Source organism: Anopheles merus, chromosome 2R, assembly GCF_017562075.2.
Source record: "Anopheles merus strain MAF chromosome 2R, AmerM5.1, whole genome shotgun sequence".
NCBI classification, from domain to species: domain Eukaryota; kingdom Metazoa; phylum Arthropoda; class Insecta; order Diptera; family Culicidae; genus Anopheles; species Anopheles merus.
Window position 1 is genome coordinate 7,431,931 of NC_054082.1, and position 13,789 is coordinate 7,445,719.

Genomic DNA, 13,789 nt, shown 5'->3' on the forward strand with positions numbered 1-13,789 from the left:
TGCACATTATCCCAGGTCCCGGTGAATAAAGTTGTGGATAAGCTGGGCGGGTTTTTTTTTTGGGCGGTTGCTGTCGACATGCTGGGTGGGTTGTCGTAAGCCTGTCATATTTCCTCATTAGTGAGATTAGATTTCACTCAACTTGACGGAAAATTGCCCGTACTTACCCGCTCAATGGGGAAGTGTTTGCGTTGGATTGTGCCAACGGAAAGAGATAGGCGGAGAGAAAGAGACAATAAATCAAAGCTTTTGTTCGATGAAAGAGCACGAGTGACATTTTTGTAAAAAAAAAGGAAAATAATACGAAGCATGCGTTTCCTGCGAATTTAGGTAGCAAATCAGGGAAGGAAAGTCCCGATGTGATTTTTCCCTTTCATTTACTTTAAGAAATATTCCAGTCAACCAACGTTGGTTACCTTCTGGTGTGGAGCATTATTTGAAAAGTTTCTGCGCAGTCTTGGTACTCCGGTCACCTGCCTTCCGCGGCCTGACTCACCAAAACCGGTGGCAAACACTTGGCTCGAAAGTATTTTGCATACTCATGCGCGCTTATCTAAAATTCAAATTCATCACCATTTTTTAAGGCCACCCGGTACCGAGAAACGGATTCGATCATCAAAGGTTAAGCGGAAAGTTTTCCGTTTGTTTTCCCTATCACGCTTGGTCCATGATTTCATCTCCATCTCGCAGGCACACTGTTTCTAATCGTTTCCTTTAACTTACCTCACGCGAAGTAAACGCGAAATGATTTCGTTTTAACTGTTTTCCATTTTCTTTCTTACTTATCCCTCCTCTCGCTAGATAATGCTTTCCCATCGTTCCCGATTCGTCCGATAGAAGATGCCGAAGGAAATGGAAGCAACAATGTAAGTGTCCCCGGCCATCGACGCCATCGGTTTTGGATGGCTTATTAGAATTCATCCTTATTTTAATCTGTCACATTTTATTCGTTTAAATCTGCATACTGAAGCAGTTTCACCGTACAACAGTGTGTGCAAAGGTGTGTTTGTGTGTGTGTGTGCTATTGAACGGGCGAAGGTGTAGGAAGTGCATTTAGCAAAGCGTTCACCCGGAAGAATGGTAGCGCGGAAACGCGCCTGAAAGTTTGGTTCTGCTGAATCGAACCCATTTCAGATCGGCAAACCCAGCGGCAGACCGGATGAAACGATATGAAGGGAATCGTACGGCAACGTTAACGAAGGAAGGGGAGAAAGCAACGATCAGAGTGAAAATCGCACACCTTGCCGTAGGAAATCAATGTGGAATTGTAGCTGGCTATGGGCTTGAGGAGGCAAAAAAAGCCATGCCTCTACCAAAATGGAACGCAGCTTTTTTATTTCGAAAACTTCATTCACCTCGAAATGGGGGAAACGACGCATGAACGAAGTGAGTTGATTACTTTTTGAAAAACTTTGATTCGAAAGCGAACGATTGGAAAGTTTCGAACAAATGAACGAAAAAAAAAGCAGGTTGAATTCGATGAACAAGAAAGTGCAGAAAAGGCTCCGTTTGAACAGCGAGTGCTATTTCCGCACTTCCGATGCTGTTTACGTGCCCGAAATGAGCTTCCGGGAAAGCGTGGGTAGAAAATATGGTGCGCGAGTGTAAATGAATCGGTATCGGCCCGCCTGCACCAGCCGTCAAAGCCACCGCTCGATGGTGTTTGCTTGATGTCTTGCCTGTTCCTGCTGCTGGTGCTGAGTGGCTCAGAACGATTCCAAAGGTGCATTATATGCAAAGAAGAAGAAGAAGAATCCATCGAATCGGTGCTTTGAAGTGTGCTTTTCCGTCGTTTCATTGTGCTGCGCTGCGAGCCAATGGTGGTTTTGTAATGGGAGTTTTGCATGGATCTCGGAAAAAGACAAAAGGGTTTTGTAATGAAAACTTTCCCGCTCACTGGGCTCGGCGCGAACGGGAATGGTTCACGCTAAAGGGATAAAAATTCCGTTTTGGTGGATTTGTTGAAAATGTATGGTTGGTTGTTGTTTTTCAATGTAATTACGCTTCGCGATGTATTTGGGGAAAGCTTACGTTTGATCAGGATAGAGACTTTAACGCAAATAAAGCAATTTTGGATGTAGAACTTAATTTTAGGATTACTTTATTTATGTTTTTATTTTTACATTTAAAAGTTTATCATTGTTTTGACATCGTCATTCATTGTGGTACTGAAGCCCATTTGCTTTAAATATTTAATCAAAAACAATTTCAGAGACTCAAAACTGCGATAAAGTTGAGTTTTTTCTATTATTTTTTTATTACTTTTAATGCTTTGTGATTTGCTTTAGACAAACAAATGAGTTTAACAAATCTTTTCGAAAACTATGTTAATTTTATTGTTTATTGCTTACACTGTGCCTAGCACAGTTTCCACTTAAGTTTTGGCCTATAAATATCGTCCACTCCCTTGTCTGTAAGTAGGGGATCATCATGAGTGGAAGAAATGTTGCCGATCGTTTACTTACCATTTAACTAATCTACGCAGATTCAGTAACTTCCAGCTTCAAGGATGCTCTCCAACGCTCTCTAAGCTAGAAGTAGTACCCATGTTTGGTCCAAAGTACCATTAACTATGCTGCCGTAATTGAAAAAAATCCCAGAGCAGCATGACTTTTATCCACTCTCGCACACAAGATTCATTTTCCCACACAAAAAAAACCCATAACCACTTACCAACACTGCGTGCGGAACAAAGGGCAAAAGCCCCAAAACCCTTGCAGGCCAATTTTCGTGAGTATCGGGCTCGGTACCACCCGTCCATCAGCAAACTCAATTTTACAGTCACGAGAAAGAATAAAGCGAGTGTCAGCAAAGTCACAACAGCTGATGGATGGCAATGGGCACAAGATCAACCCAGAAGGTTGAGCGGCTACCTAAAAGGGGCCATATTGTCCCAACCCTACCCGCAGGGTACGGGCAGGGGTGAGAAGTACAAAAAAAAAAATCCCACCAACACAGGAACGAAAGGCGACGAGAATGACTCTTGAATATTAAGTAATCATTTATTTATATACACTTCGACCGTGCACGGAGGCGCGCGCGCGCGCGTAACAAGCGTTATCTCATTTTGAAAGATTGCAAATTTATTCAGCCGGTACGGTGATAGGAGATAAAAGAGAAGGTGCGGAGTGGAGGGGGTGGGGGAGCGGTCACACACAAAAGGAAGATGTAAAATTGCCAGCTCAGATTTTTCTATTTGAAGGGCCGCGCGCGCTTCAGTGTGAAACCGTTCCGATTTCGCAGTGTGGCAGCTTCTTCCCTGCCGGTGCGTTCTGGGTGCGGGGTGCCCTGTGGGGGTAGCGCTGAAGGTGAGCCTACACCGACGCCTTGGCGCACCGAACGAAGGGCGCAAGGGTCGTGTTGGGTGGCGGCTGGTGACATGAAAAATGCCCACATTGTCATTTCTCTCGACGCTTCGAGCATGCAACTCGTTGCCAATCGTTTTTCCCACGTACGGGCAAAAAGGGAGGGAAACAAATGAATGGGCGGAAGGGAAGGGAAGCCAACGGGGAGCAGGAAGGAAGGAAGGCCCCGATGGGCCAGATATTTATTTTGTCGTAGAGCTCATCCTAATTTATGGTGAAATTTTATTTGTCCCACTGCTGAATGGGCGACTTTTTTCCCTTCCAAACTGCCCACATCCCTCTCTCTCTCTCTCTCTCTCTCTCTCTCTCTCTCTCTCTCTTTCTCTCTATGTGAGAGCGGGTGTTTGTTGTGGTAAGGAGCAAATTGTATGGAAAATCAGGCGGATTTGTTTGGCCAAAGAATATGGTCGCACTGGAAGTGCATAAGGTGTGGCAAGGAGTGGGAAAATGTGATGAGTTTGCATTGGAGGTAATTTAAATCTATTCGAAAGATCGTAATAATGCTGACGGGAGCATATTTCAATTCGGGAGCAAGGTAGTGGAAAATGGTGCAGAGCGAAAAGGGAGGGTATGGAGGGCAGCAGGGCATGATGTATTTAGAAAATAACTTTCAATAGTTTCCCAAACGACTTCCTGTATTATAAGCCCGTACCAGTTTAGCTTTTTGTTGAGCAGCCGCAAATAAATTCCCAGCATCGGGATATTTGAATTTGAAGCATAGGCACAGAACATTTCGAGGAGAATTTCAAATACTGTCGTTGAAAATATTTTAAAGTAATTTAATAGACGTTCAACAGACATCAGTATGCATATATTTTTTATTTAGATAGTGAAATTGCATCTAAATGACTCTAGAAGCTTTGCATAACCTAGCCGTGACACAAAGGTCTGTTCCTTTAGAATCTAGTCTCTTAACAGGTTCAAAATTTAGTCATGTTCAACCTAGAAAAATGAAAATTTTGAGAGTAATAATGCTGTATTTAACTGTACTTCCCGACTATGACGACAGCTGGTCAGTTCTTTATTGAGCCATTTGGACCCTCGATAGAAGGCTAAGTTCATTTATTGTTTATCTATTTATTTATTAATTAATTAATGTACTTCTTAATAGGACATTCGGAAATGGCTGTATTTCTATTTATATAGGAATTATTATTTATAAAGGTTTAAGTTTGACGTTTCTTTGGTTATGAAAGCTCGTGTTTTGTGCCTTCACCTGCCAATGATTTGCCAAATTACTTCAAATTGCCGGAAAAATTTGGGAGACATTGATCCTACTTCGGCCATATGACTACAATCCTAAATTTAAAATAAATTGCGATTTTTCACTTCCGGAACCATGTTGGACTTTCCTAGTGGTTGTGCAAATTTTGTTTTCAACACTTTCATTCTTATAACTAATATTTTCATAGCTATGGAACGCTATTGAGCTATTTAATACCTTCAATAATATTCATAATATTTAATACCTTCAAATAACTATGAACAAGTTCCCAGTGAAAAATAAAACTAGGTGATCGAATTCTATCGGAAAGTTGTATAATTATAAATGTTTCTATAAATGTTATAAATGTTTTCGATGTACACGCATAAATGAATTTGCACTCCGAGCAATATACACCTTCTAACTAAAAAACACGAACGAACATTCCTTATCACGATATGCATTAGCCGGGTTCTTGTAGAACGCTGGGTTGATCCAACCAACCAAGTTCCTCACTCGAACGCAATCCATTTGTTGAATCTTTCCCACCTGTAACACGGCCGGAAGTGTGCTGTTGATTTTGAAAACCGCACGCCGAAGCTAGAAACAACCCAACCATTGTGTGCACGCGGGTGTGTGTGTCCCCTTTCACTCGTGAATGGATTCGGACAATAAATCCTGTACACCCTGGTACTCGTGAGGGCCAAGGGCGGGCTTTTTAGAAAGTTTCCACTTCCGTTCCGGACGAATGGACGGTGCTGGCAGGACTACAGCAAAATGCTTTCCGCCTCCGGGGAGGGAAGCAATCCTAATCCGTCGCCTTTGTTCGCCGGCTCCAGTGTGTAAGCAGACGTATGTGTGAAATGTTTCGCACATGCTCGAAATGGGCATTGTTTAGCTGAATGGGAATCGAAAAGAAGGGATCCGGATTGTAAATTTGTTGATGGAGTCTCAGTTGTCCGAAGGTGGCTGTAATTTAGGTAGCATTAAGACCGTCCGGTTGATGTTTTGCGCGGGAAAATGCAGACAAAAGACTGGCAGCACTGGCTGAATGCAAGTGTATTTATTGGGCATTCTGCTGTGATTAGTGGGTAATATTGGGGAGTGACTGTAAAAAGCGAAGTTAAAAGAGTTTAAAAAGAGGTTAAACGAAGATCAATTTGGACAAAGATTAAAGAGCAAGCATGTAGCGATTGAGTTATCAAAACTTGCCCACGAATGATCGGGCCCTGCTTGTGTATCTTTCTCCATTGCCCAACTGAGACGACATTCTCGATAGTTGCCCATCGAGTGGACGTGTTATTTGCCGTCACGTCTTTCCCCTTGCTCCCACCATCATGCTCGCCGCTTTGATCGGAAAACATTGCTGCAAAACCCACCGGGTGCGGCGGTGCGATGGACTGTGCAAAATGTCAACCCTAAGAGTTCATCGTTTAGCTTTCTATTCGAGGCGCTCCGAACGGTACCGATTCAACAGACAGTGGAGGCTTCCCGACCGGCTGCCGGCATCGGTCCGCAAATATCGCACCCATTGCTGCTACGCTCCGGCTCGGATCAGCAATGATAATAAATCGCCGGTGGTCGTTGGAAAATAAAATAAAGCCACGGAAGCAGAAAAATACCGCAATCATCCGTCGTTCGTGATCGGTCAAGCTTCCTCTTTTAAGCCGAGGTAGCGAGGGAGCTGCTGGACTGGCTGGTGGGTGGAGACGGGCGAAAAAGCTGTAGAGCTAATTACGGCGTTATTAGGACGGCTTGCCGAGCCGGTCGACCTTTTCTCGATCGGTGCTGGCGAGCGTACTTCCGGAGCACGTACGCCCCATTCTTGGGGTTCGCTCTGTGACGGTGCGTTTAGATTGGAGTTGGAGAGAGAAAAAAAAAGAGAAACCAACCACCGTGCAAACGAAGCCGGATAAAGCCTGCGTTGAGTGGGAGATTTCCACCGGAAGTGCAGTTTTAAGTTTGAACATCCGCCTCGAAACCCAATTACGTCTGCAACCGCAAACTGAAGCGAGCGCAGAGCTGATACAGAATGTATCAGTAAGCTTGAAAAACTGTGGGAAGGATTATTTTAAGTTGTTTTATCAACTTTAGTCTCGTAAAAATGCTTTATTTTTGCATCAATTCCATCCATCCTGGAGTTTGGAGTGCAAAAGTTTATACGCCTTTCGTTTGCAATACAGCAACGTCAGCACACACACACACACACAAGTGTGTACATGTTCATGTACGCGTTTTTTGGTGCGCGTTTTGGTGCGCATCTCAAGAGAAGCGTGGAATTGATTTTTAATAATCCCTGCAGGATTACCGTAATCCCAAATGACATCTCATCATTAGCCTGAGAGCTTTTGCGAGGCTCGACGAAATCAATCAGAACGACAGTGCTGACACTGGCACGCACGCACGCACGCACGCAAACAGCAAAGACAAAGCCGCTGCGTACGTTCGCTGCCGCTCAGAGCGAGAGAGAATGTTCATTGAAAATGGTCCTCGACAGTCGACGTACCCGGAAGCGAGAACAAAAAACAAGTTGATGGAATAAAGTTGAATGTGTGCGTGTGTGTGAATTCGATTTTCTTTGTTTTTGCAGAAACCAGTGTCAGTCAGTTGAAAGGATGTGATCAAACATTTTAATTAATTTATATGTTTGCTTGGTTGCACGAGGAGAGTGTTTCGAACTATCACTGGGATTAAAAGAAAGACTTGAAATTGATGGCAATTATTTTGGAATATTATAACTGCCAATCATTTTTTTTCTAAATATTTTGTTATAGAGAGCTTAAATACCTTTTGGCTCAATTGGCTAACAGCTAGGGCACTTTTCTTTATCTCATTGAACAAATAACTCGCCGCAGTTTCACCAGATTAACATCCCTAACAACACTCACTTTTAAACCATCTTTTAAACCAAAAAAGGAAGACGCACTACACCGCTTTTCGTTTATTCAAACCTCATCCAAAGGATGACAGTAACAAACATTGTTGAATTATCCAAATTTGTGATAAGTGCACTCTTTACATATTTAAAACAAAAGGGGACCAGCGATTCGCTAACAATCACAAATTCTCTGAGGCTTCATGGCACAAAAGGATGCTTTATGCCATCCAACCATGTTCCAAATTAATACTCCTTGTAAAGAAAAAATATTGTTCCTACCCTATACAAACAAGCTGATTGACAGATTTGCTACCACACCATAGCGCAGGATGCGTTTTGAAGGCATCGATGATTGTGCTGGCGAAAACAAAATCACGCGAAACATAAACAACTCGACGCGTATCAGTGCCCTAAGGGGGTCGTCGGTAGTGAAAAGTACACAAACACACACTTTGCAAAGGATTGCTCGGGTTTGGAGATGGCAAATGAACGGTGTGCTTACATTTTTACCACACCACCATGATTCACAGCGACTGTGTGCACAAGCACACACACACACACACGCACCTACACACGACGTAAGTGTGAAGCCAATGAACCAAAGGCGAGCTTGGGCTGGGGTTATTGCCATTTTTTGAAAACATATATCTCCCGATTGCCTCGGTGCTGATGCAGACTTCATCTCGGGCTCTTTGCTCCTTGCGCTGTGTGCTATGGAATTGGATAAAAATATGGCGTAAAATAAATAAAAACATAAATAATAGCAACGGTGGTGCTCTGTGTGAGTGCCGTTTTTTTTTTTTGCGGCGTACAACAATCGACTGCGGGGCCATTTCCATCTCCATCAGACAAAAGAGCGCTAAGCTTGTGCTGGTTCAAAAAAAAAAAGGAAAATACAGAAGAGAAGACCAAGAGAAAACATGTGAAAAAACTTTCCTACACTTGGTTAAAATATTACACACACCCACATGTGAAGCCCCATTTTGGTGGCAAAAAAATAATGGCCAAAGTGAAGAAAAATGTGTTGTGCAGCAAGCGAGCAAGCATCCCATCCCTCACCGGGGCACCGAAAAACGGAGTGAGTACAAACGAAAAGTGCAATAATCGCTTGTCTGGGTGGAACGAGGAAAAAAAACACATCCCAAATACAGCTAACAATTGCATTAAGGAAGACCAGTCGGAGGAGTAATGGCCACAAAACGTATCCCAATATGCTTGACCGCATTAGAAACGGGTTCTTTTCGCTCGATCGCTTGGAATTGATCATCTTACCATTTGTTGCGGCATCAGACGTCCTCGTTCGTTTTTTTATGCGAGTCAATCACTAACGTAGCAAATAGTGGTTTGCTTCGCAGCTTCTTGCAGACACTGTATTTAATTTTTGCCAGTCCGTGCAACCGGGTGCGCCCACTGTTGCCTAGCGTGTGGCAGCGTGTGCACGATGACGCTAACGCTTTCGATACGCCGAAAACAATTTTTCACTGTCGAAAGGGACATGATCAGTACGCGGTACGGAAACTTACAAAATAACAGAACCAAAACAAAGACTAACGCCACCTCGTGGCCGTTACACACCAACACACACACACCGTACTCCATACGTAGTACGCGCACAGCGAAAGGATAACAATAAATGAATGGGATCCTTCCTGATGTTGCACCGTAGGCGCTGGACTGAACTGGAGCTGCGGGAAGCATTTTTGCACCCCGGCCATGGTGGGGCCAGTGTGAATAAATGGAAAATACAAACATACACACACATACACACGGACAGATACACACAAACCTGTGCACCATGTTTCGTGATACAATGGGACGAAAAAGTCGACAAAACAGGGTAAATCGCTCTATGAAAGGATCAACTCGTCTCTCGTGGCGCTTCTTTCCCGGTGGACAGTGTGAAGCGCTCGCACGTTGCCAGGAGGGTAAAAACGTAGTTAATCCTATCGAAACATTAAATCTTCCTTTTCTTGTACCGATTGCATTTATGCTGCTGCTGCTGCTGTTTCTCTGCCACCGAAAAGCGTTTCGAGCAAAAAAGTCTAAAGCAACGCGCTCGTACCGTGGAACGCAACAATACAACACTCGGGGAAAGCAGCAGCAGCAGCAGCAGGAGAACAGTGGCATTGCAGTTTTTCGCCCGGGATGCTTTTACCGTGGATTGGACGAACCACGGATACGGAACGGAACGGATGGGGTTCTTTGTTTTCCCGCTGGCAATTAAGTGGGCAGGACAGGTCGGCACGAGAGTGCTTTCAACCGTGCCAAGTAGTGGCACTCAACGTGTCTATTTAGCTTAGGCGCAAGCTTTTGTGTACGAGCTCCCCGGGCTCTACGGCTGCACTGGTGGAGATTTAAGCTGATGGCGTGAATTTCTAGCGTGCTCGAAGGCTGCTACAATGGTGCCCAAATCTGTCAAACCTTACGGACGGATTGACTGGTTTACAGTGTAGAAGGCGGCGTGAAGGATTTCAGCGTGACGGATTAGAAGGCAGGTAACGGTGCACAAGGCGAGAAGCGTATAATAATCTATCCTTATCAAATCGGATACGCACCAGAAGCTGGTTGCTGATGGTACATACTTGAAGAAAGTGTGGTCGGAGCTTGAGACGAATTTTCAATTTATTTTGGCTTTATCTGATCTAACTCACGAGGAAGCTGGAAATTAGGACTTGATTTTTTACATAAAAGTTTACGTGAAATGTTCACAATCAATAGCATGTATTGAAAGCCATCATAGATTGAATTGGCATTTGAAAGGCATACAAAGGTACAAATTACTATACAAGAGTTCATGTTACATGTTCAAAACGTTGGTAAAACAGATGTTGTCATGACAATTCTCACACTTTGACCTCGTGAAACCTACAAAATTCCATGATGCAAACTGAAGTAATAAAAACAAACTATTTCTACTCGATATTGAAACACTCGCAAAACGATGGCATTTGCGACGGTGTGGCATTTCAATTTCCTTTCGCTACCATCACCTGGCGTATGTAAATTTTGACAGTCGCATTAAATCATTCTCGTTTGCCGCTCGGCTGTCGCTTCCCCAGCCCTTCCCAGCTTTGTTACACTTCTCTTTCCCCGCCCCACACGAAGACAAAGTTCGGGCAGGTTGAACGGTTTCCAGGCACGGTTTGGCGGCCTGTATTGCTGTAGCCACGTATTGCCCGGGCCATCGTCGGAGTGGTACATTTCAGCGTAACGGCGTATCAGACGAAGCACTTGAAAACAATAAATTGTACATAATTTAGATTTAATGGTAATGTAAACAATTTAAAATGTTTCTCCTTGCGCTGGCTACCGGCAGGAGTTTGCGTCGGATTTTAAGCTTGATGGAGCATGTGCTGGAGAGCGGGGAAGCATCGAATTTGAGCAGTTTTCGGTGAATGCATACCATGGAGGAAGCGTTGAGAGCGTCTCAGGCAGAAGCTGGAGGATCGGTGGTGGGTCGTTCTTTTGTACCAGCTATCTTCCAGCATTCGATTCAATGTTTCCCGGCAGCGGGTCCGGCAAGTGGCACTCGTACAGGAATGATAATGGGATTGATGCTTCAGGAAATCGAAATGTTTGAAACTGTTTGCTCAGTATACGGCAAACGTTCTGTAAGCTAGCGTTGTGTTTGATAATTTAGAACAATCGGCGTTGCTCATGAGAAAATCCGAAAAAAGTAACAGAGATTAATGAAGTTTAATTCATTGAATTGAATGTTGAATTTAACTCATAGTCTACTTTAGTTTAAAACAAACATTGGTGTTGGAGTGTCAGTAGAAAAACATGTAATTTTTTGAGAATCTGCTGAAGGTTCAAAAACCAGGAATATTATTTTATTTAAAGCTTCCAAGTAAGAAGAATACAAATTTATTTTCCTCAGACTCAGACTTATGTGTCCTTCATGCTCTCGACTCATCGCCAAACTATCTCACAAACGGATTTAGAAAAAAATGTGAACATTCGTTTACACGTCGTCAGTACGCCCGAGATGTGGGAAAAGATTTCCCCAGATTTGGTTGGAGCACTAACTACCTAGCCAACATGCCTAGATAACACGCCATCATACAGCTTTGAGAGCCAGCAAGAAGGCAAGAGAGCACACACACACACACACACACACAAAATCTCCACACCATCCCACAAAAAACCCCATTTGCGGAGGAAAGTTGAACCGAAAACAAACATCAATCATTTCCAGCTTTTTGAGAATCTCATTTACAACAACTTTTGTGCTTAAAACGCTGATTAAACAGCTTTTCTGCAACGGCGGCGTTCCGTGGTAGTGACGGTGCCGCTACCGCTCAACCGGTCGGCTGGAGAGCTTTTGGGCTGTACCCCGGCAATGGCAGTGCTTTAGAGCACCCGACTCCCGCACCCTGCGCAACACCGAACGGGGTAAACCGGGCACGGTGAAGAGTGAAATCATGACTGGTTGTACAAGAGGAAAAACTTCATCACAGTCACAGTGCCTCACTAAAACTCTCTCCCTCGTGGCTTCACGCGGGTGCGCTTGGTACACCAGACCCAACTGAAGGAAGCAACTACCCGCTCGTAGCCTGCTTCTCGTAGCCTTGCCAAATGTTCCCGCCCCGTTACGCATTTTACGTCGCCGCCTCTGCCAGGCTTTTGAGCCAGTGCAGTGACGTTGGTTAGTGGCCGGCTGAGTACGAAAGCCTGCGAACGAACGGATGGATGTTACTTGCGTTGTTCCCGCTCGCACTGTTCCTGTGCTGGCCACTCATTTCCTTCGGTATCCTTCCCAAAGTAGAAAAAATAGCGTTACACAGCGGCACACGAAGGAAGCCATGCTCGAAGCCATGTAGCCTGGGAGTGGTAGTGGTGTGTTCCTACCGCAGTTGTACTGGAATAAATTTGCATAATTTCACCTTTTTTTTTCGCTCCAACCGGAAGGTTATCATCAAATTATTCCGTTCGAAACTTTTCACCTTCCTTTCGGTACGGTCGGTTGCTCTCCCAACCCTCGTCACTCCGTTGTGCCCCTCGAGAATTCGTGGGTACTCTTTTTTCCGGGTTGTCGTTGTCGTGCGCTGAACAATTTATCGTCCAGTTTACGAAGAGCAAAGGGAAGTGGAAGGCACGATTTGTTGTGGAAAGTATAGTTTTTACTCGCTGCCAACAACAAGTTTGTTCTGTTCTCAGTGTGCGTGTGTGTTTCTGTTTGGGTGTGTTTTTTCTGGTGCAAAGTGGCCAGAGGACGTCAACAGACTTGATGGGACGCTTTTTGAGGGTTCTACTTTTTTGTAATGCTGCAGAAAGTACTCCTTCCCGTTCCGATTGTTATGGTTGGTGGCGTAGCGTTTTTGTGGATGGAAAGTTTTATGCGTTCATAAAATTAGCACCAATCGATGGAGGGCGTAAGCAAATGGTGCTGCCAGGGATTGATGTTAAATGTGAGCTCAATAAAATGAACGATTTGTACGAGAATTGCGACTGGCAATGCTCGAAAGAAGAAGCCGTTTATAGATTACAATTAAAAAAAGCTGAACTTAACTTTAAGCCATGAAAATACTGAAAACTTTTACTTGTTATACTAAAATAAGACTCCGTCTATCTTGTTCTTCGCCAACAGGAAACTACAGCACACAATGTCAAAGCGCAGGAAACTCGGCTACGGATGGTTTAGTTCCTTTTTGCTCTGCTTTTTCGCCCTGACGGAGCTCATTTCCAATGGTAAGTAAAAGGTTGCTGCCCGAAAGCTCCCATCGAGCACTTCAAACAGGTCCTTCGTACGGCATAAACAGCAATAAAAAGCGGAACTCCCTCACATTCACACAATTCGTCCCGTTCAGTTGCTGACCGAGTTCCGCTGGAAACATCATTAACACAGGGAAAGAAAAACAGTGCAAACAGCACACTGCTGGGCATACCGCTCTTCATCGACCATTCGCATGACCGAGGGCAATCACTTGCTGCACATAACATCACTACCTGCCACTTGCTACGGTCGGTGGGAAAACCACGGAAAACGGCAACGGATCAAATGATGGTTTGATCCCGTGCTTCACCGAATTCCCATTGAAGTGTTCACCACGGGACGCACTGCATAAATGGCGTGTAGTGCAAATGATTATGACACGATAATGACGGATAATTTGCACACTTACCAGGTGAACTCGTCCTTCGACCCTGCTTCCTCTTGAATGTGGTATTGTATTGTAACGGCAAAAACATACAAATGCTGATGAAAACACATTTTCCATTTTCAGGTGTGTTAAACAAACGCTGACAAGTTGGTTTCAAGTTTTATAAACGTAAAGGATGCTATTTCAACGCAGAACATGTTGTAGTACAATTGTGATCTGACTTTGTGGCTTTTCTCTA

The 13,789-nt window shown here is 44.1% G+C and overlaps 1 protein-coding gene across 4 annotated transcripts in view; it reads left to right on the forward strand.

The window, feature by feature from the left end:
• LOC121588621 overlaps positions 1 to 13,789 on the forward strand; it is a 179,063-nt gene that overhangs the window by 148,741 nt on the left and 16,533 nt on the right. For 3 of the 4 annotated variants that reach the window (XM_041906745.1, XM_041906747.1, XM_041906746.1), the window contains 2 exons: positions 802 to 866; positions 13,038 to 13,138. In XM_041906745.1, coding sequence (XP_041762679.1) covers positions 841 to 866; positions 13,038 to 13,138 — 127 coding nt within the window. In that variant the 5' untranslated portion in view covers positions 802 to 840. The remainder of the gene's footprint in view (positions 1 to 801; positions 867 to 13,037; positions 13,139 to 13,789) is intronic. The other variant, XM_041906748.1, reaches the window with a different exon arrangement.